This window comes from Myotis brandtii, unplaced genomic scaffold, assembly GCF_000412655.1.
Source record: "Myotis brandtii unplaced genomic scaffold, ASM41265v1 scaffold23, whole genome shotgun sequence".
NCBI classification, from domain to species: Eukaryota; Metazoa; Chordata; class Mammalia; order Chiroptera; family Vespertilionidae; genus Myotis; species Myotis brandtii.
In genome coordinates this window covers 3346458-3368573 of record NW_005358649.1, presented here as the reverse complement: position 1 = coordinate 3368573, position 22116 = coordinate 3346458, and the positions used below count along the sequence as shown (strand labels likewise).

The 22116-nt window shown below is 38.1% G+C and overlaps 1 protein-coding gene across 14 annotated transcripts in view; it reads left to right on the top strand.

The window, feature by feature from the left end:
* The window catches only part of EYA1 (EYA transcriptional coactivator and phosphatase 1), a 288535-nt gene extending 266788 nt beyond the window's left edge, over window positions 1-21747 (top strand). For all 14 annotated transcript variants that reach the window (XM_014539839.1, XM_014539832.1, XM_014539831.1 and 11 more), the window contains 6 exons: window positions 616-674; window positions 780-940; window positions 1954-2068; window positions 2185-2306; window positions 6133-6233; window positions 19718-21747. In XM_014539839.1, coding sequence (XP_014395325.1) covers window positions 616-674; window positions 780-940; window positions 1954-2068; window positions 2185-2306; window positions 6133-6233; window positions 19718-19798 — 639 coding nt within the window. In that variant the 3' untranslated portion in view covers window positions 19799-21747. The remainder of the gene's footprint in view (window positions 1-615; window positions 675-779; window positions 941-1953; window positions 2069-2184; window positions 2307-6132; window positions 6234-19717) is intronic.
* Window positions 21748-22116: the final 369 nt, after the last annotated feature.

Genomic DNA, 22116 nt, shown 5'->3' with positions numbered 1-22116 from the left:
GGAGAGAGAGAGAGAAAGAGAGAGAGAGAGAGAGAGAGAGAGAGAGAGAGAGAGAGAGAGAGAGAGAAGGAATAAAACTCACATCTCTCAAATCAATGGCAAACCAGTAACAGATTTTTTTGTCTGGCCTCCTCAGCACACTGGCCCCGGGCTGTGTTGGTGTGTGGCTCGACAGCAATCAGAGGTCATAATTTCATTGGCAGTTAGCATCAGGTTTAATTTTTCTAGCATGTTTCATTTACCGAAATGTCTGGTTTCAGTTATGGGAAGGCATTGACTGAATCAGCTCTGAGCAGCATGGTGTCCTCAGGTACCTGAGGTTTATGGAACACATATGCTAATTGTTTTCAATCACTTTCCTTTCTAAACACAAAAATGTGGTTTCTGAAGCCGAATAACAGTAGTCCTTAATGACACTGCCCTTTTCTTCTATTAGAAGAGGACCTGAAGTAGGTAAAAATGCCAATTTAACAAGACTGCCACCTACTGATTGAGATAGTTGGAAAACAGTCCAATTAAAGTTGTGGGTTTTGGGGTTTTTTTTAATAACTCTGTGGTTAAAAAAAAGTAAATGCTTTTTGAAAAATGACATGTAGCGTTTTAATTGCATTTTAGGAATGTGACCAAGTTCATATAGATGATGTCTCTTCAGATGATAATGGGCAAGACCTAAGGTGAGCACGTAGAAATGTGATGGACTCCATTTTATAGTGTAATTGCTCAGCTAATTAAGATCAACTTGCTTTGGTTAACTTTGGGCTTTTCTTGCATCTAAATAGCACATATAACTTTGGAACAGATGGCTTCCCTGCTGCAGCCACCAGCGCTAATTTATGCTTGGCGACCGGCGTGCGCGGCGGTGTAGACTGGATGAGAAAGTTGGCTTTCCGCTACCGACGAGTAAAAGAGATCTACAACACCTACAAAAATAATGTCGGAGGCAAGTGACAGTCACCAGTATCTCGCTGGGTTAGTTAAGACAGCCTAGATAAAATTCTCAGAGCACCACACACTTTTGTGTCATGATTTTTTGATATAACTTTTTAAAGAGCAGTTTTGTCTGACCTGTGATTATTTCACTGTGACTTAGTGACAGGAATACTAGACTAAATAAAGCCAGCTGCCCTGGCAAGTCTAGTCTAGTCCTGGCTCCATGAGTTAATAGTAGGTGTGTGATCTGGAGTAAGTTTCTTGACCTCTGTGACATTTCGTTGTCCTTCCAATGAGGTGGGATTAACAGTCTTTGCCCAGATGACTTGAGATGGCTTGTAAAAAGCTCTTTCTACCCAGTAGATGCTCTGAGCAGTAGGTGCTCTTGAATTAGTTTGGATCTTTTCATTGTGGTTCAAAATGGCTTTAGCACAAAAGGGAATGTTGTGGCCCAATAATGAAAATGTCGGGGTGGTGTTGGTTTCCAGCATGGCGAACTCCAGGTGCTCAAACGATGCCATCAGGAATCTCTTGCCTAGTTTTTCCTCCAGGAATCATTCTAGGTCAGTCCCTCCCAGAAGGTGGCAATGATGACCACTGGTACATCCAGCTTTATATGCAACCAGTGCTTCCTCTGGGTGGAGAAATATCTTTCCCAATGGATTCAGCAAAAGTTCCAAGATTGACTTTCCCTGGCCAAGCCATGGTCATGCTCCTACCCTGGGAGCCAGAGGGTAGGGTTGGCTCTGTCCAAACTACATGGTTAGAGGAATGGGTGTGAGTAGGCTCCCCAAAGAGAAGAGATGACTTCTATAACCAGAAGAAGAGGTGCTAGGAATGTACACTCAATAGATGTTTCCTACAATACTAAATACTTGTCAAATGAATGCTAGTATGTGAAAAATGACTTGGTCTACTGTAAAGCTTGAGGGTGGTAGTAGTAGCAGCATCACATGTTTATGATTTATAATGTGGAACAGACACACTGGTAAGGAAGTAGTTCATGTGCTTTTAAATCCACAGGTCTGCTCGGTCCAGCCAAGAGGGAGGCCTGGCTGCAGCTGAGGGCCGAGATCGAAGCCCTGACGGACTCCTGGCTGACATTGGCCCTGAAAGCCCTCACACTCATTCACTCCAGGTAAGCTCGCCCCAAGCCCCTTCATGGTGTTTTTGCTGGGAAATGAGCTGTGCTAACACTTGTTCATTTGGGAGATTTATTTTTCAAGTCTTTTTTTGTTCTTTCTGTTCTCATAGGACAAACTGTGTGAATATTTTAGTAACAACGACTCAGCTTATCCCAGCATTGGCGAAAGTCCTGCTGTATGGATTAGGAATTGTATTCCCTATAGAAAATATTTACAGTGCAACTAAAATAGGTGAGCTGCTTTTGTTTTGTTTCACAATGGACTCTTCTTTCTCAGGCTTTAACAATGAAAGGCATTAAATGAGACTTTTTTTTTCCAGAATGCTAGATGCCAAAAAAACTAGAAGAATAATTTAACCAATTTTATTGTCAAAATTGGTTTTGGACATGAAGAGAAATATAAATCATAACCCGTGTAGTTTTATTCATAAAATTTCACTTTACTGGCTAACATTAAGACCTACGCATTTTAGCTACAGCCAAGTTAGCATCAATTCTAGATGATCTTATTTTTCTTTAGGCAACATCATAAAAAAATCTTATAAGCTAAAACAAATAGTAGTATAGAAATATACAAAGTAGAAATTAAACAATTCTAATAAGAGCTTTATTTAAATTATTATTGCTGGAACTATTTTTTGCTTTATTTTAATTCAACACATGTGAACCATTGAGTTCCCATTTTTGTTATGGGGATACAAAAAAATAAGTTCTTGCAAAAAACGAAACATAATTGGAGAAAGAAAACTAAAGTAAAACTTAAAATACAAACCAAGACAGAATGCAAGTGGGATAAAAAGAAGACATGGCTCTTGTTCTTAGAGAATTCACTATCTAGCAGGGGAAGCAGGCAGCTAACTAACTATAATATGATGAAGAAATATGTAAATGAGCATTTATCAAGTATTTATTAGAGCCCAGAACTCTACTAAGCATTTTACATATTAAAATCAATCTTCACAGCCTTTGCATTTTACAAATCAGGAAACTAAAGCTTGGAGACTTACGTAAATCGTTCAGGTTAATAGCTAGTAAAGAAAATGGACAAACTAGATCTCTGATTCCAAGGTCTAGACACCTTTCCACATCCTAGGAGGTCCTTCCACTAAGTGCCTGAACTTGTACTTCATTGAGGAAACATTCACTTCCCCCCAGGAGGGGGCAGAGGACAAGTGTCAGTGAAAGCTAAAGGGAAGAACTGGTATCTGAGCTGGGTATAGAACAGTAAGTATGAGTTGTCTAGACAGATGGTCTTGTGAGAGCAAAAAGACAGAGACATTAAAACATTTTCCCTTCTGAGGGACTTGTGAGTGGTCCTGTGTGACTAGGGTGCAGTGTTCATGGGAAGCTGAAGCTGCAAAGGTAGACTTGGGTCCAGTCAGAAGTGGCCTTGTATGTCACCCTAATGAGAGGAATATTATTTTAGTGAGACCTGGGGAAGGGGGGAAGTATCCTGGTAGGTGGAAAAAAGGTGGTTTTTGGCTGCTCAGCTCTTAAGAAAAAGGGGCAAAAATGGAACGCCTGTACGTCTGTCCTCTGACTACACTTTTCATACTTCTTCCTCAAAGCACTACTAAATTACGGCTAAAAAATCACTTGTGTAGTTATTTGTTTATAGTCCGACTTCCCCACCAGATAGTTAAGTCTGTCTGTCTCATTCGTCATTGTAGCTTTAGAGTCCAGTACATAGTAGGTGCTCAGTGTTTGTGAATGAACTTTATGAATAAATGGTTGTTTACTCTAAAGAAGGCTGAACAGAGGTATCTTTTAGGTAACTGAGTCAGTAGTGACACTATTAACTGATGGGGAATCAGATTTTATTGGAAAGAGAAGGGTTTGATCTTATCGATGTTGAGTTTGAAGAGCCTATGTGATATTCACATAGCTCTGTGACATTGGAAATACATAGTTGGAGTTGGAGAATAACTGATGCCTCCTGAAAAGGGCCAAGAACAGAATGCTGGAAAATTCTTAAGAAAAGAAAGGAACAGAATAGGATTTCTCAGAGCCCAATATGACCAAAATTTTATATGTTCTCATGTTCCATGAGAATAGCCATCAGTTTACATTAAGTCAGGTGTTTATCCTCTCTGTATCAAGACAGAGGAGTCATATTGTGTTTTGTAAAGAGGGGTCCAAGGTAAAGGTTTATCAGCACATGAAAGTCAAAACAGATTCCTAAGAAGCATATGGGACAGAGGGATATTGCCTTACTTCCCAGAAGAAAGAGCAAGTAATGTATTACGTCATGCACATTGAACTTTAATTCCAAATACTTCAAAAATGTTAGGTGATAGGAAATGATAATAACAATCAAGTAAGTATTTTTAATGGGCATTTTGTTTGACATATTGGAACTTTTTTATTTTACAGCACAGAATAAAAATTAGAATGAAAGGAATTTGTGGTGGTAGAAATTATCTCAAAACCCAAGTTTCTATGATATTTTTAATAAGAAAAGTAGAGATCTAAACTTCTATAGTTAATGCTAATTTTGCCATGAAGTGAGATATAATATGGGGACCAGCAGAGAAAACCTAGGCATTTTCCTTGTAGGCCAATGTCAAAGTCATATGCAAAGATGACTTGTGTCTCCTGTAACAGCAAATGCACTGGTCAAAATGAAAACTCCAGACAGGAACTCAAATTAACTTCTAATAGTTTCAATTTTTAAATCTTTATTGGGCAAAATGTCTGCATGACCCCAAATTCACAACGAAGCCTGTAGGAGACAGCATATAGGTGAGAATTTTTTTGTTCACCACAGCTTCACCTTTAAGAAAACAATGGGTTTACTTCTCAGTTTTCCATGCGAAGGACACTTGACAAAAAACCCGATAACATTTCCCTCTGAGGAGAAAAAGGTAGTTTCACTGCAACCCAAGTTTTGGGTTGTATATTTTTGCAGTGAAAATTGTACTTTGTATTTGTTTCTTAAAGTGATTTAACATTTCACAGTTTAGTGGGTGACTAAAGAAGCATTGAAATGACATCTTTGACTAAGGCCGGCCCTATTTTTGTTCTGCCAGATGCAAACGAGATATTTTAGTGCAAAATGCAAATATAAAGCAGACATTTGTTTAAGCAAACAAGCAATTTGTTCCCGTGTATATCTGATCCTTATTTGAAAGAGACGCAGGCCCCGCTCAGCCATTCACAGTGGAACACTATAAACTGCCCCATTGTCCATTAAAATGACCCCATTGGCAGCCCTGGACTGGGAGCACCAGCTTCTTCTCTGAGAAGCAACAATGGCTGCATTAAGAGCCGGGTGTGCTGACAGTGCAGCCGCCATGGGAGCCCAAACCAAGTCATGACATGGGAAAGATAATAGATAGATAAAGGGATTCTGTTACCTTTACCTGCTTCTCCTCTAGGAAGGGGCTGTATTGAACATGAGATGTCTGGGTAAGGCAAGCATGATCTCCCTGAAGTGCCCCAAATGACCTGACATTTATTGCAGAAACAGGTTGATGAGAATATTTCAGGCAAACATGTTAGGCTTTTTTGGGGGGAGGGTCTTTAATTCAAATACAATCCCACCTGAAAATGAAGGGGTGAATTCAATAGTGTTTGATTTCTCCATTTTTTCCCATCCTTATTGATGGCCTTTGGATCAAACATGATTTTCGGAGTTTAAAAGATCATGAAACAATTTTACAATCAATTTAAAATGTGTTGCCAGAATGACATGCCTTTGCTTAGTCTCAGCTTATAGAATAAAAAAAAATACTTCTGCAAGAGTATTTCTCCCCTCGGATGCTGTATGCCATGGACTAGGACCTGCTTTGCAATCAACGAGTCCTTGGGAAAAGAGTACTGAAATGGTCAATTTCAAGGGATGGGACACCACGTGGGGAATTAATTTACAGTTTTTAATTTAGTGCGCTGTTCCACGTGTCACCCCACGACATGTAAAAGCTCCTTCTAGTTTGCACAAGTAGGTGAGGGTTGAATCACAGGCATGAAGAAGAAAGTGTTGTCAATAAAAAGTGCAAGTGCGATAGCACTGAGTTATCCAACCTTTACATGTTCCGTGATTTATTTTTGTTCATTAGGAAAGGAAAGCTGTTTCGAGAGGATAATTCAGAGGTTTGGAAGAAAAGTGGTGTACGTCGTCATAGGCGATGGCGTGGAAGAGGAACAAGGAGCAAAGAAGGTGAGTGTTCCCAGGGGTGCACCTTCTGCCATTAATGTTTCCTGGTCCTCAAAATGCTCAGAACTGGGTCACTTACACACATTCTCTTTCTCTGAAACTGCTTATGGATGTGTTCTGAACCATCAGCACTGAAAGGGGGCCGTGCAGAATTAAACAGGAAGTGGGTTTTCTGAAGAGGGGCGCACACAAGCTCAAGGGTCACGGATAGTTGGTGTTCACAGAACGTAGACTTAGGTGTGATGTTTGGGAGCAGAGCAGGCTCCGTGCTGTAGCTGTCATCCAGGACACAGCTAGCACGTGCGGTGTGCTCAGCCAGCATGCCCCCCACTGCACCCGTGGCAGACACTGCCAGGTGATCAAAATCTTGTTCTCTGAGCCTGGATGCAACCTGAGAACCTTCCAAACATCACTCCAGAAAGGCTCTACCAGGAGGCCAGGCTGGCTTGCAATACTATTTGCTGCCCTGGAGTCCAGGCCTTCTTTTGATGATGAAGTCGCCACCTTGCCTCTCTTGAGATATGGGGAAGGGAGCTTGACGCCCAGGTGCCCCTCATACTTCTTTTCATTCCTCTGCATCCCTTCGAGGGTAAAACTTAGCAAAGTTTCCTCATTGGTGTATTTTAAGGAGACCACATTCCATAGTAACAACCTGGCTTGCCAGTCTTTTTCACTGTCGCTCCTTACCTTTCGGTCACATTGGTGTGCTCAGTTTTGGCCACGCCCAGCACTTCTTCCCTGCTGTTGCCTCTGCTCAGCATGGAATTATATTTTCTCTAATGCTCTACTCTCATTATCTTACTTACTTTTTCAAAATCCAGTTCATGTAGCACTTTTTCTAATTTCCTTGTTTGTAAGAGCTCGGTTACAGTGGCACTCACTTATAACATAACTGGAGAAGTTGTAAATAGCTTGGACTCGTGAGCCGGACAGTCTGGGTTTGAATTATAGAGTTGTCGTTTACCAGTTCCGTGACTTTGAGCAAGTTACTTAACTCTTTTCTTTCTCTTTCCTCATCTATAAGTGGGAATAAGAATGGCACCTAGCTGACTGGGCTGGTTTAAGGCATAGTTTAGTTCAGGTGTGTGAAGACCATGGGACAGAGCTGGGTATATATGAAGTGTGCAATAAATGGTGGGCATTGTTATTATTTGCCTACATGCCTGTGTTAGCAGTAAAGTGTGAGCTGTAGAAAATTAGGAATATTATTTTGCTTGATTTGTTGTTTGAGACTGTCTTCAAAATATTTTACAACTCCCTAATTCTTGGCACCGTCGTACCCTATAAATATTTCTTAAATTGGAAAGCATTAAATATGAGATTAATCAATAGGACAGTTTTCTTTCCCTCCCCAAACACTGACTCATAGAAATCCATAAGGGATTCAGTTCTTCAGTTTGGTTCTTCTGGAGTATTCTAGTATATACCAGAAATGGCACATAAAGTCACCAGAATATAGGTGCCTCATTAAGCATGATAGGTGATCAGCCTTCTTATAGAGTCTGAAGGTGACTTAATTCACTTTCAGTGCCTCTGAATTTCAGTGAAAGCATAGAAGCTGATCCTGACTCTTAAATAATGGATTATTTCACTTATGCCTACATATACGCAATGTGCCCAGGACTTTATGCTCCCCACGTGTGATCAGTGCTGGTGGGAACCCACACTCTTCAGATCTAGCCGAGCTTGATGCTAAGCAGTATTTGTCACTTAAACACTAGCTCTTACATCCCAGCTTTACCAATGGCCAACCACCATGGTCCTTAGGTACATCTGTTAGCCCTTTGTGCTGTCTCCATAAATGAAAATCTTTCCCAGACTCAATTTAGAATACTCCAAATACAACCCTGGAGAGTTAGAGAGAATGTTTGGTGGGAATCCAAACTCAAGTCTTCTACTTGGGAAAGCCTCTGGAATCTCTGTGCCATTCCTAGACAGGACCTCCTGGTGGCCAGAGGGACATGGAATGGATTAGCACCTCTGAGCAGTTAGAACTGAAGCAGCATCCACACCAGTCTTTCTCTGTCTAGATTTACCAAGAAGTTTTCATTTCAGGAGAAGGTTGCCAAAATGTGGCTTTTTAGCTTGTGGTAGACAGAAGGATGCTTATGAAAGTGACAACTTAAAATGCAAGGAACACCAGTGAAATCCTTTGGGCCCTGTGGAGGTTTCTGTGGGTGAGTCCCTTCCTAAACCTCACTGAGCAGCGTTTGTTAGCTGCTTGGTGTGGGTGAACACAACGTGCCAAGTAAAGGAATTCTTGGTTTGATGTTAGAATGAAAAGTAGTAATAGGTCTAAGGTTATTTGCTCTCTTTGAAGAACAGTTCAAATTATTCCCACTGTTTATCTTTTGTTATTATTTATATTTGGGACACACACACCTATACCGGGAAGAATGAAGCAGCTGCCTATAAAGAACATGCTCTTTGAATTTTTTACTGTGAGTGAGGACTCCTCGCTTCAACTTCCTGTTTTGAATCCGTGGGATGAGTGTATGTGATAAGAGTCCAATAGCATCTATTTCGAACAAACTCCTTGTACCCTGAAGCCTCCCAGTGTGGGAACCTGGCCAGGGGTTAAAAGATTGTGTATGTGTGAATGTAAAGTGTACAGATTTTTCAGAAGGTTCAGATTCCTAATAATCTTGCATAAGATTCTGATATTATCAATCTATCATCCAGAGAGACAAGCTGGTCATTTCTTTCTTATATTCTGCCTGCCCTTTTCAGTTTAACTAGTATTTAAATTTAAAGTTTGTGCATAAGAGGCAAAGATCTAAGAATTGAGTATCTTTAAAGTGGAATTCTGCACAGAAATAGAGAATAGTTAGTATTTAACTTGGGAATTATTTAATTTGGGGGTGGGTAACTAAAATTCATCAATATCCCATTTTACAAATATATATAAAAATTCAAGCTAAAAGAAAGTTATCCAGACTATTGATGGATTAATGCTCATAATGGTAACTAATTATAATTACTATAAATTGTAAAGCCCTTATGTCCCAGTCCCTCTTTTATGCACTTCCTATTCATTATTTATTAAAACCTTACAATAATTTGATGACGAAGGACCCAATTTATAGATGAGAAAACCAAGGCACAGGAAGGTAAATAACTTGGCCAAGTTCACACAGTTAGAAAGGGGCCAAACAGGTATTTGAAGCCAATACTAGTTGTGAGATTTAGCACAAAGTTCTTTCAAATTATAAACTTTATTTACATAGCTTAAGTATGATTTCACTTACAAAAAGGAATTTTCATGCTTTTTTCTTTTCACATTTAAATGTCAGAATTTTACTTTTTTTATTTATTGTTTACAGTATTTCAGATGGTTCCCCCCATCCAACCTACACCCCACACTGTTGTCTGTGTTCATGGGTTATGCATATATGTTCTTTGGTTAATCTCTCTTCCATGCCTCTATTAAAGTGTGTAATGTTTGTTTCATTCTTTTTCAGAGGTAGAACAATTTAGCACTCTCCCCCAATGTTACATTTATGACTAAAAATTTTAAAATCATTCTGATATATAATTTAGTTCATGAGCATTTTAGATTAATTAAAATCAAGTGAATCAGTGAAGTTCCGCACATTTGTGCACTAAAATGTTTTTGCAAAATCAAACGATTTTGCATTTCTTCTGAATTGATTTTAACCATTTAGCTTGTCTCTCTTAGCTTCCTATATCCTCTTGAAAATCTGTACAACACTCTTTCCCCCTGTAAGATGCCTTTCATCTCCCTAAATAATGTTCTTCTGCTCGAGGTATCTAGTTACTTTTTTAAAGCCCAGAAATGAAGACCAGTCAGTAGTGGCCAGTTGCCTGTTTGTTATGGATTATTGAAGTCTGTGCTCTGTCATCTTTGTTCTATTTGCCAAATGAGTTCCCGGGCTTTCATCAGCAATTTCATCTAATTCTATCATTTTTACCATCAGAAAGCACACCTTCAGAGAGAAAAAGGTTAGAAATACCTTTGTTTATTTAAAAGAGCAACATTATTCTACAGAAATCTCTTGCAGGCATTTCTGGGAGCACCTCTTAAAAGACAGTGCAGAGAGCATGTGAGGAGCTATCTACCTGTGGATATCTTTCTTTGACATGTGTCCTTTATTGTCAAAATCTGCCAGGATTTCTTTTTTTACCATATTTTGTTTGTTTCCCTAATACAACATACCTCGAGTGAAAATAATTAGGCATATGTATGATTTTTAAAAAGATCAAAATGTAATAGTCTCCTGCACAATGAAAGCAGTTTGCATTCCTAGAGTAAAAGTGGCCTTGTTTTATAACAACACAACTACATTTATTTTACTAATCGGAGAACTACTTAAAATAAATCTCTTGTGAACAAAACCAGGAGGAAAATGGCAAGCAACCATTATTCTGCCTAATGATGAAGGCTTCATCAAAAGGTGTCCATTTCAAATGTACACTATCAAACTTGCTGAAATCCAAGATGAAGCTGAGAAACTAATGCTTGATCCTAAGCTTATTCAGGAGAAAGATAGAGCTGCTTTTGTGAAAACTATAACATTTTTAATGCAAATTTCTGCTTCTAGTTTTATTTCAATGAAACAGGGCTTACTAACACTGAGTATATGAATTTATTATTCTAAAGCCATTCATCCACTAGTACTTAATGAGCACATACAATATGCCAGGTATTTTTTTTAATGCAGTGACTTTTTATTTATTAAAGTATAATTGACATATTGCATGAGTTTCAGGTGTATGACATAGTGATTCAACATGTCCATACCTTATAATCATAGTGATAAATCTAGTATCTGTTACTGTACAAATTTATTGCAATAATATTGACTATATTCCCTTTGCTGTACATTACATCCACATGACTTATTTATAACTGGAAGTTTATATCTCTTATTACCCTTCTGTTTTTTCACCCATCTTCTCATCCCCATCCCCTCTGGAAACTATCAGTTTATTCTCTGTATCTAGGACTGGGTTTCCATTTTGCTTTGTTTATTCATTTGTTTTGGTATTTTAGATTTCACACATAAGTGACATCATACAGTACTTGTCCTTTGATTTCATTTAACGTAATACAAAATACCATGTGCGGGCGCGCATGTACAATGCAATTGAAACTTTGTGGTCCATGCGCAGAAGTCGGTATTTTGTGGAAGAGCCACACTCAAGGGGCCAAAGAGCCGCATGTGGCTCGCGAGCCGCAGTTTGCCGACCACTGCTCTAGGTCCATTTATGTTGATGCAAATGGCAAAATTTCATTCTTTTTCATTTTTATGACTAACATTCCCCAGTGTACACCACATTTTCTCTATCCACTTGTCTATTAATAAACACTTAGGTTCCTTCCATATTTTGGCTATTATGAATAATGCTACAATGAACATAGGAATGCAAATATCTTCCAAATTAGTGTGAAGGTAAGGTGTACAGATTTTTGCCACTATTGGTATTTTGAGAGGGATTGCAGTGAATCTGTAGATTGCTTTTTCATTTTCTGTGGGTAGGTAACCAGCAGTGGAATTGCTGGGTCACATGTTCTTTTTGAGGAACCATCATACTGTTTCCCATAGTGGATAGCTATCCCACCAGCAATGCACAGAGTTTTTTCCACATTCTCACTAACACTTGTAACTTGGGTATTTGTTGTCTTTTTTATAATAGCCAATCTGAAGTGATACCTCATTTGGTTTTGATTTGCATTTCCCTGATGATGAGTGACATTGAGCATCTTTTCATGTGTCTGTTGGCCATCTGTATGTCTTATATGGAAAATGTGTATTCAGGTCCTCTATCCATTTTTTAATCAGATTGTTTGTTTTTTGACGTTGAGTTATATAAGTTCTTTAAATAATTTAGATATTAACTTCTTATCAGATATATTATTTTTAAATCTCCCATTCAGTGGGTTGTCATTTTGTTTTGTTAATGGTTTCCTTAACTGTGCTTAAGCTCTTTAGTATTTTTTTTCCTAAGAGTATTATAGTTTCTAGTCTAACAACACTCAAATCCATTTTGAGTTTATTTTTTATTTTTGTATGTGGGGTAAGAAAGTGGTCCAGTTGCTTTTTTTTTTTTTTGCATGTAGCTGTCTAGTTTTCCCAATGACATTTATTGAAGAGATGTCTTTTCTTCATTGTATGTCCTTGCTTCCTCTGTTGTAGATTAATTGACCTTATAAGCATGGGTTTATTTCTGGGCTCTATTCTGTTCCTTTGATTTGTGTATCTGTTTTTGCACCAATACCATAGTGTTTGGATTATTAGAGCTCTGGGGTATAGTTTGAAACCAGGATGCCTCTGATGTTCTTTTTCAAGACTGTTTTAACTATTTGGGGTCTTCTGTGGTTCCACATAAATTTCAAGGTTACTTGTTCTAGTTCTGTGAAAAAAAAAATACTATTGGTATTTTGAGAGGGATTGCATTGCATCTGAAAAAAATATGAAGTCATTTACCCACTTCTATCCATTGTCCCAACTCCATTGCCACTATTGGTATTTTGAGAGAGATTGCATTGAATCTGTAGATTGCTTTTGGTGGTATGGACATTTTAATGATATTAATTCTTCCAATCCGTGAGTACAAGATTTTCTTCCATTTTATATATGTATCATCTACACTTTCATCAATGTCTTATAGTTTTCAGAGTACAGGTCTTTCATTTCCTTGGTTAAATGTATTCTTAGGTACTTTTTTGATGTAATTGTAAATGGAATTATTTTCTCAGTAGTTCATTCTTAATGTATAGAAATACAACAGATTTCTGTATCCCATAAATTCACTGAATTCATTTATTTGTTCTAACAGTATTTTTTGGAGTCTTTAGGGTTTTCAATATTGTCATCAACAATTTTTACTTCCTCTTTCCAATTTGGATGCCTTTTCTTTCTTTTTCTTCTTGGATTGCTAAGGTTAAGACTTCCAATACTATCTTGAATAAAAGTAGCAAGGGTGAGTATCTTTGTCTTGTTTCTGATCTTAGATGAAAGCACAGATATGTTTCTTTTGTAATACAAATGGTAAGTATACACCTTTTTTCACATAATATATACTGGCAGTCATTCCCTATTAATATCTGGAGTTCTGCATCTCTAACTCTCAAATTTGCTGCGCCACTATTCCATTGTGTGGATGTGCTATAATTTGAGTCCCCTGTGGCTGAGCATTTAGGTGGTTTCCAGCATTAACTTCTATAAACAGTTCTATAGTGAACAGTTTTCATTTAGTTTGTTCATGGGCAAGTGTCTCTATGAGATAAATTCCAATACTTGGGCCAAAGAGCATGTGTACTTAAGTTTAATTCAGCAAAATTCAATTACATGCGAGTGTCCGTGCACCCAGGTTTTTGTGTTGTTGGTTTTACATATAACCAGCAGGGATAAATGCAAAATACCAGGTGAAGAGGAAAGGTGGCATAAGGGAATTTGGGAATGTGTAAGCAAGAGGAGCAGGAAGGATGTGTCACTCTTTTCCCATTGTTCAGGAAATATTTTTGTTTTAATGACCCCAAAACATGTTCTACTTTGTATACACATCACAGTTTCAGCTGTCATTTCTATTGAGATTTGTGATCAGCTCTGTTTTTAGTTCCAGGACCCTAGATACTTAGTGGCATTTAGGTATCCCATGCCATCCCAGCTGAATACCAGCAAATGCATTCCCAAACCAGTTCACCCACTCAGATATTTTCCAGTGCTCTCTACCTCATTCCTGTCATGTGAATTCTCTCTTCACTGTATCTTCTATCCATTGCCACTGTCCTTCTGCCTAGTTTCTCTCCTGGCAGCCAGCCACCCTTCCCAGCTAGATATTCCAAGTACTTCTACCTGGAAAAATATTTATTAGTCTTTATCATGAACACACCATTTCCTTAACCAACTTAGCCCGTTCTTCAAATTCAATGTAGACCCAACTTACCCTTTCCAGCTTACAACTGAGTTCTCCTCTCTCTGAGTCTATTATTTTACTTTTTTGTTTTGTTGAAATATAATTGACATATAGCACAGTATAAATTTAAGGTGAACAGCATAATTACTTGATAAACATATTATGAAATTACCATAAGTTTGTTAAAATCCATTACCACACATATATTTTTTAAAAGATTTTTTTTCCTTGTGATGAGAACTCTGAGGAATCTACTCTTGTAACTTTCAAATCTACCGTACAGCAGTGTTAACTATAGTCACCATGTTGTACATTACAACCTGAGTACTTAAATACCTTATAACTGGAAATTGGTATCGTTTGACCACCTTTATCCAACTCCCCTCTGGTAACCATAAATTTGATCTCTTTTTCTCTGAGTTTGGGGTGGGGAGTGTTTTTTATTTTTTGTTTTTGTAAGATTCCATGCATAAATGAGATAAAATAAGTCAGAGAACCAATATTGTGTCTAGCATAATGTCCTCAATGTCTATATTATCAAAAATAGCAGGATTTCCTTCATTATTATGGCTGGATAATATTTTATTGAATATGCATACCACATCTTCCTTATCCATTCATCCATCAGTAGACTCTTAGGTTGTTTCCATGTTTTGGCTATTGTAAATAATGCTGCTAAGAATGTGAGGGTGCAAATATATCTTTAACATAGTGTTTTTATTTCCTTTGGATATATACCCAGAGGTGGAATTGCTGGATCATGTGCTAGTTCTATTTTTAGCCTTTTGAGGAACCTCCAGACTGTTTTCCATTATGGCTATACCAACTTATATTTCCACCAAGAGTGCACAGGGTTTTTATTCTCTACATCCTCACAAGCACTTGTTATTCCTTGTCTTTTTGATGATAGTTGTTCTAACAGGCATGAGGTAACAGCCAATTGTGGTTTTGATTTGCATTTCCTTGGTGAATAGTGATGTTAACACCTTTTCATGCACCTGGTTGGCCATATGTATGTCTTATTTGGAAAAATGTCTATTAGGTCCTCTGCCCATTTGTTAATTGGATTATTGAATTGTATGAGTTCGTTAAATATGTTGAATGTCAACCTTTTAACAGAAATGGTTTCTTCTAGATTTATGGTTTCTAGTCTTACAGTTAAGTCTTTGATCCATTTCAAGTTATTTTTTGTCAGTGATGCAAGATGGGAGTCTAGTTTCATTCTTTTGCATGCAAAATGCCAATTTTCCCAGCATCATTTACTGAAGATACTGTCTTTTCTCCATTTAGTATTCTTGGCTTGCTGGTCAAATATTAGTTGATCATATATGCATGGGTTTATTTCTGGATTCTCTATTCTATTTCATTGGTCTATGTGGGTTTTTTTTATGCCAGTACCATAATATTTTTATAATCAGGGAGTGATGCCTCCCATTTTGTTTTCTCAGATTTACTTTGGCCATTCAGATCTTTTGTGGTTCCATATAAATTTTAGAATTTTTTTTCTATGTCTATAAAATGCCGTTGGAATCTTGGTTGGTATTGCAGATGAATTTTGGTAGTATCAACATTTTAACAATATTAATTATTTCAATCCATGAACACAGGATACCTTTCCATTTATTTGTGTCTTTTATTTCTTTTATCAATATTTCAATGTTTTCAGTGTGGAGATCTTTCACCTCCTTGGTTAAATTAGTATTTTATTGTTTTTGACACTAAATGGGATCATTTTCTTTATTTCTTCAAATAATTTGTTATTAGTATGTATAAATGCTAGCATGTTTGTATCCTGCAACTTTACTGAATTTATTGATTAGATCTAATAGGTTTTTAGTGGAGTCCTTAGGATTTTCTAAATGCTCTATAAATTTATGTCATTAAAAATAGACAGTTTTACTTCTTTTCCAATTCTGATGCCTTTTATTTCTTGCCTGATTGCTCTGGCTAGATCATTTTGACCCTTAATCCTACACTACCTTACATTATAATGAAATAGTTTTAGTAGATATGGCTTGCCTGCTGGTTCTTGTCAATGAGGGCATATATCATGTACATATTATATATTAAACATCTTCTGTAGCTATAGTACTTATATAGGTCATAGACTTTATTAAACCTAGAAACAACCCCGAGTCATTTTTCCTAAACCCTCATTTTACAGATAAATAGACAACTTCCAAGGAAACTATGTCATAATTCAAAGTCACATGACTAAAGTCAGATTTGAGAGTATGGTATCATCTCCTCATTCTAGCACAGTGGTTCTCAACCTTCCTAATGCCGCGACCCTTTAATACAGTTCCTCATGTTGTGGTGACCCCCAACCATAAAATTATTTTTGTTGCTACTTCATAACTGTAATTTTGCTACTGTTATGAATCGTAATGTAAATATCTGATGTGCTATATGTGTTTTCCAATGGTCGTGACCCACAGGTTGAGAACCGCTGTTCTAGCACCTCCTTCTCCCACCATGGCACTATATCTGACTTTATATAAGAAATATTTGTTCCAGGCTAAACACTAGTACAGAAAAAAATTATTTACCTTGGACTTCCTTGTCCTGGGAATCTCCTTTAGATCCATAAAATCTTCACATCAGTATGTGCCTAGTTAGGGAAAATAACATGAGTTTGAGCCCCTGAGATCAGTCATCTTCTTATCAGTCCCGTTATAGTAAGTGTACATATTTTAGAGAGAGTGGAACACCTGATTATAGCTGAGATCATTACCTATCATGTTATGCAGCACTGCTGATAATGGAGCTGCTGTCCTCACATTGGGAGTGTCCCCAGAGACGGCCTGTTCTCTTTCACATACACCTAAGGTTTGCCACTTATTGTTGTAGAAACTTTTACACTTTTGCTCGAATGACCCTGTTACTACTGCACTGTGATGAGTTGTCTGTAACATACCACAGGCATATTGCATCATTTGAACATGTTTCAGGGTGCTGCTTGACATGCTCTACATAGGAAGACTACTGTCATTGAAGTCCTGATGGCTTTAAACAAGGCAATGCAGGGATCTTTGCAGATAATCTCACCTTCCTTCCATAACATGTTTTTAATATGGTCTAAAAGTAAAACAGTTTAAATTAAATGTGCTCAAGGCTGACATTACCTCCTCAACCCATAAAGAAAAAACACATAGCCATTGTCCAGGTCCTTTGTTTACTATGGAATTAAATGCTCAATTTATACATTAACCATGTACCAAAAATTAGCCGGGTATTTTTTTCAGTTTCCTTTTCAATTTCTTTGCCAATCATTGTGTTCTGCATGACATGCTTCTGAGAGCACCAATAGCTTTCTAGTTTGTATTGTTGTCTGTGAGGAACAAGTCTAACTTCAGATAATTGGCATGCAAAAATAATTTACTGAACATGCTCTGGAAAAAAAAGCATTCCACAAGTACTTTTATATGTATTTATAAAGACAGTTGCCCTGAACATTTCTGGATGGCTCTCTGAAGCACCTTTAGCAGCCTCTGTTACATCCTGGGGCATAAGAGCAATAGAACTACTCTATAACTCCCATTATTCAGCTGCGCAGGGAATCTCTGACAAATTATACAAAAATTAAGAAAAACAAGTTAATTATTAACTAAAAAGGAATATTAAAATAGATACTAAGTAGATGGTTAAATTTAAAAGAACACTGTGTACATTTGAATACTTGTAGTTTTTTTTTCAATAATGAGTGAATGATTATCCTTAAAAGTGATGTATCAGAAATGGGCTTAGGTAGTAAAATGAACAGGATGCTGAATGGTACCCACAGGCATACCTCGGAGATATTGCACATTCAGATCCAGACCACTGCAATAAAGTTAGTATCTTGTCTTCAACTTGTGAAACATGCAACATCTGTGAAGTGCAATTAAACGAGGTATGCCTGTACTACTGCATCTGCACTATTTCAAATATGAGTGGGTACATTGATGAAGGTTATCTGGGTAGTAGGATTAGAAGTGATTTTCTTTGTATAGTTCTACATTTTACAAATATTTTGCAATATGCATGGATTTCTATTCTAATAAGAGAAAAATAAGGAAAGTTTTGAGTCAACATTTTTCAAACCCAATCCAGATTTTTCAGTGTCCCTTACCAAACAGAGCATGGGAAGGAGTGTGTGTGTTTTTACTGCTGAATATAAAGGCCACAGAATAGTTAGGAGGCATTACAGCATGTAGGCCTCAGGTGCGGACCAGACCTTGTATGAAACTTGGGTTCACTCCTTACCAGCTGCTATTCACGTCTCCTCTCTGTTCCTTCCTTAAGCCTCCGTTTTTCATCAGTAAAGTAGTGATAATAGAGAGGCTTACATGGGAGAGTCTGTGACCAGTGCTAGGACCATGCCTGACACCATACTCAATAAATTGTAACTATCATTATCATTAATCAACTCCTTGGTTCAGGAGGCCTTGCGTCATTTGGCTCCTGCAGCCAATCATGTCACTAACCATATATTTCTCTCTCCCACAGCCAGTATCCTAATAGTGAATTTCTCCTTTATCCTCTACCCCCCAATACAAACAGCCATTAAAAAACTCTTCTTAGTGGTTGTCATTTCAGACCTTGCTCAGCTGTTACCTCCTCTTATCAGGTGTTTCCCAGTTCCCCTGGCAAAGGGGCTTGGCCCCTCCTACTCCTATTATAATACATAGGTGCCCACTCATGATTAGTGTACATTTCTGCTACTCACCCACAGGCTGTGATAGGGTGGGCCAGGGGCATCGTCTACACCCGTGGTCGGCAAACTGCGGCTCGCGAGCCACATGTGGCTCTTTGGCCCCTTGAGTGTGGCTCTTCCACAAAATACCACGTGCGGGCGCGCACGTACAGTGCGATTGAGACTTCCTGGCCCATGCGCAGAAGTTGGTATTTTGTGGAAGAGCCACACTCAAGGGGCCAAAGAGCTGCATGTGGCTCGCGAGCCGCAGTTTGCCGACCACTGGTACACCATGCCTGCAAATTCAAAACATTCATGAATGGATGAATGCAAAATAGTACAGCCTGTTTTTCTAGTCTAAGAGATGTTTCTAACTCTCTATTCCTCTCCCTTCCTCTCTATAAAAAAATCAATGAAATATATTTTTTTTAAAAAAACAAACCTTTAAAAATGTTCTTTTAAGGTTTTCCCAAGTGGTAAAACCATTTTAATGTCAAGCAAAGAATGCCTAATAGAAATAAATGAAAAAAAGTTGCTTCTTACATGACTAAAATGAAGCTTTATAAAATACTACCCACTGAGGAAAACTTCTTAGACCTTCAGCATTAAATATCCACTGAATACATATTTCCCAAGGCAATGGTTTTTGACAAAGTTTCAGTCATAGCTACTGTTTTATCTACGTTTGAAATTTGCGTTCAAGTCACGGTGTAGATCTACTCAAGAAATCTCACATTTTAAAATGCAGCCCAGTGTTCTTAGGGGAGCATTCAGTTTGGATTTTTGGCTTAAGCAGCTGTGATGTTAAGATCTTAGCTGGCAGTGCGGGGGGAGGAGCACTGGAGTGGACTGCAAAGGCAGGTTTCAGGGCTGGGGCTGGGGCTGGGGCTGGGAGCCTGGTCTGTCCTCACCCGTGTCTGCCCTTCCCCAGCACGCCATGCCCTTCTGGAGGATCTCCAGCCACTCGGACCTCATGGCCCTCCACCACGCCTTGGAACTGGAGTACCTGTAACCACCACATAGCACTTTGAAACCGCGTAACTGCCCTGTGACCAGGAATGAACGAACCCAGCAGGCCTGAGTCCCTGTCGGTGCCAGACTAGCGAACTTACCGATTTCAGCGTGGTGACGCCCAGCTGCTGTCGGCCTTCACCTCTGCCCTCGTGGTAAATGAAGGCCCACGCACGTCTATTTCTTCAAACAGCTGTTGCCTCGAGTACTGTGAATCCAATGAAAAGAAGCCATGAGAATGTTCTAGTACAATGTAACGTGTCTTCGCCACATTAACTACATGGTTAACTACATGGTTCAAACCTGTGAAGAAAGGACCTGCAGATGCCTGAGTCTTTAGCATCTTCAATGTGACATAAACAGCTTCTCCAATACGGCAACTTGATTGCACAATGAAGACGGAAATGTTTCCTGAACACCAGTGGGGGATGTTCTTACAAAGAAGGTTTACTTTTCGGTGTCTCATACCCAGGGTAATCTGCACACCTCTACTTATTTATGAACAGACTTTTTAAAAAACAGCTTTATTGAGGTATAATCCGAGTACCATTCAGTTCCCTCGAACAGACTTTGTGGGCATCCAATAATTGAAGAGACTATGAGTAGCCTAAGAAATAAGCAATTAAAGGCCTTGGCCTCATGACACAGCAAGGACTTTGAATTTTAGCACATTGCAAAGTAGTTTAAAGTATGTCTAATTTAAACGTATAATATGTACATCACTGAGACAATCATGTACAGAAAGAATTTTTGGTGTAAATTTGTAATAATGGATGATTCTTTTACATATTGTTTAGAAAATATTGAAAGGCAGCAATGCCTTGATAGAAGTATGAGGCAGTACATGCACAGATTCGTGTGCAGGGCCTTAGCGAAGTGTACTGGGTATAAATATGTAGATAATAGGTTTTTGTTTGTTTTTTTAGATAATGTTGTCAAGACCAAAAGCATGGATGTCAAGTGTCAATAGGATTTCATTTTCCAAATCTCCCCTCCCCCAATCAGTTCATTGTTTTGTGTGTGCTGTGAGGAAGGCCTTGGTAAAATAATACAGCAGTGTCTTTAATCATTTGAATAAAAAATCCTCTTAGAACCTCACTTTTTCATTTTCAAAGACTAATGTATTATATGTAAGTACTCAGAAAAAAAATGATTATTCAAATGCTTCTTCCCACATAAAATATGTGGATGATAGATATATTTTATTAATGAAACGGTTCATGAACTGGAGACTAGCAAAGTTTTCATGTGCTTAGATGATCATGTCTGCATTTCCTTGTTTAGATAAAGGAGGACATCACCACACATCTGGAAATTAGCAAAACTTTGCATTACTCTCTACATTCATGTTCCCTCTGCTTTCCTACTCTCCACCCACCCTCCCAGGAAAGTTCATTGCTGGCAGTGGACGTGGCAGTCATCATCACCAAGAAATAATATTTCTCTTCACCTGTCTTACATATTACATGACAAATCTGGGAAATAAACATTGTCATCTTTGTTGTACCATACAAAATGTTTCTCCAAAAGGGATTACTTTGAGCACTAGTTCCTCTTATCTATAAAGCCTTCTATTGTCATGAAATTACTTTTTGGATGAATTTCCTTTAATATTATATTGGGTTGGGTAAACACCAGCTAAGACCCAAAGTATCTAAAGAGCTACCCTATCCCTTTCTTCATGTTGCTGCTAGAATTAGTCAGTTGAAAATTCTCCAAATTATTTAATAATTGTTTGGGGTTGTTTTTTGTTTGTTTTTTGCTTGGAGCAAACAGAATTTGACAATTTTTAATCTTTTCATTTTATGTTTTTGTACTCCGCAGATTGAAAAGACAAAGTTTATCTTGGCCTTATTGTATAAAGGTGTGTTGTGTCCACAGTTGTGTACAGAATTCTTCTTCATTAATTTTGTGTTTAAATTAATAAAATTGATTTGTGAAGTACTGTAAGCTCCTTGATTGTCAGTATTTTCTTCTTTATCTCCTGGTTACAAGAAATAGCAGGACCTGGTTGCATTGCAATGCTCATAGTCCGACAAAAGAAGTTGTATGAAGCAATTCTAGTAACGGCTTCATCAGTCCCTGAGGAGACTAATCTGGAAGGGTCACAGCTGGTTCTTTGTTCACCGTAAGAACAGATGAATGGAAAAGCTCTTTCCTTCCTCCAAAAGTCTATAAGCCAGACCCTCGCTCAAAATGTATCTACCACAGAACAGAATTCAACATTAAAGATCTTGAATGATAGAGCATAGATGTAGCCACTTACGCACCGGAGGGACAGCAATATAAAGCAGTTTTATCAAAAAGAATGCCCACAAG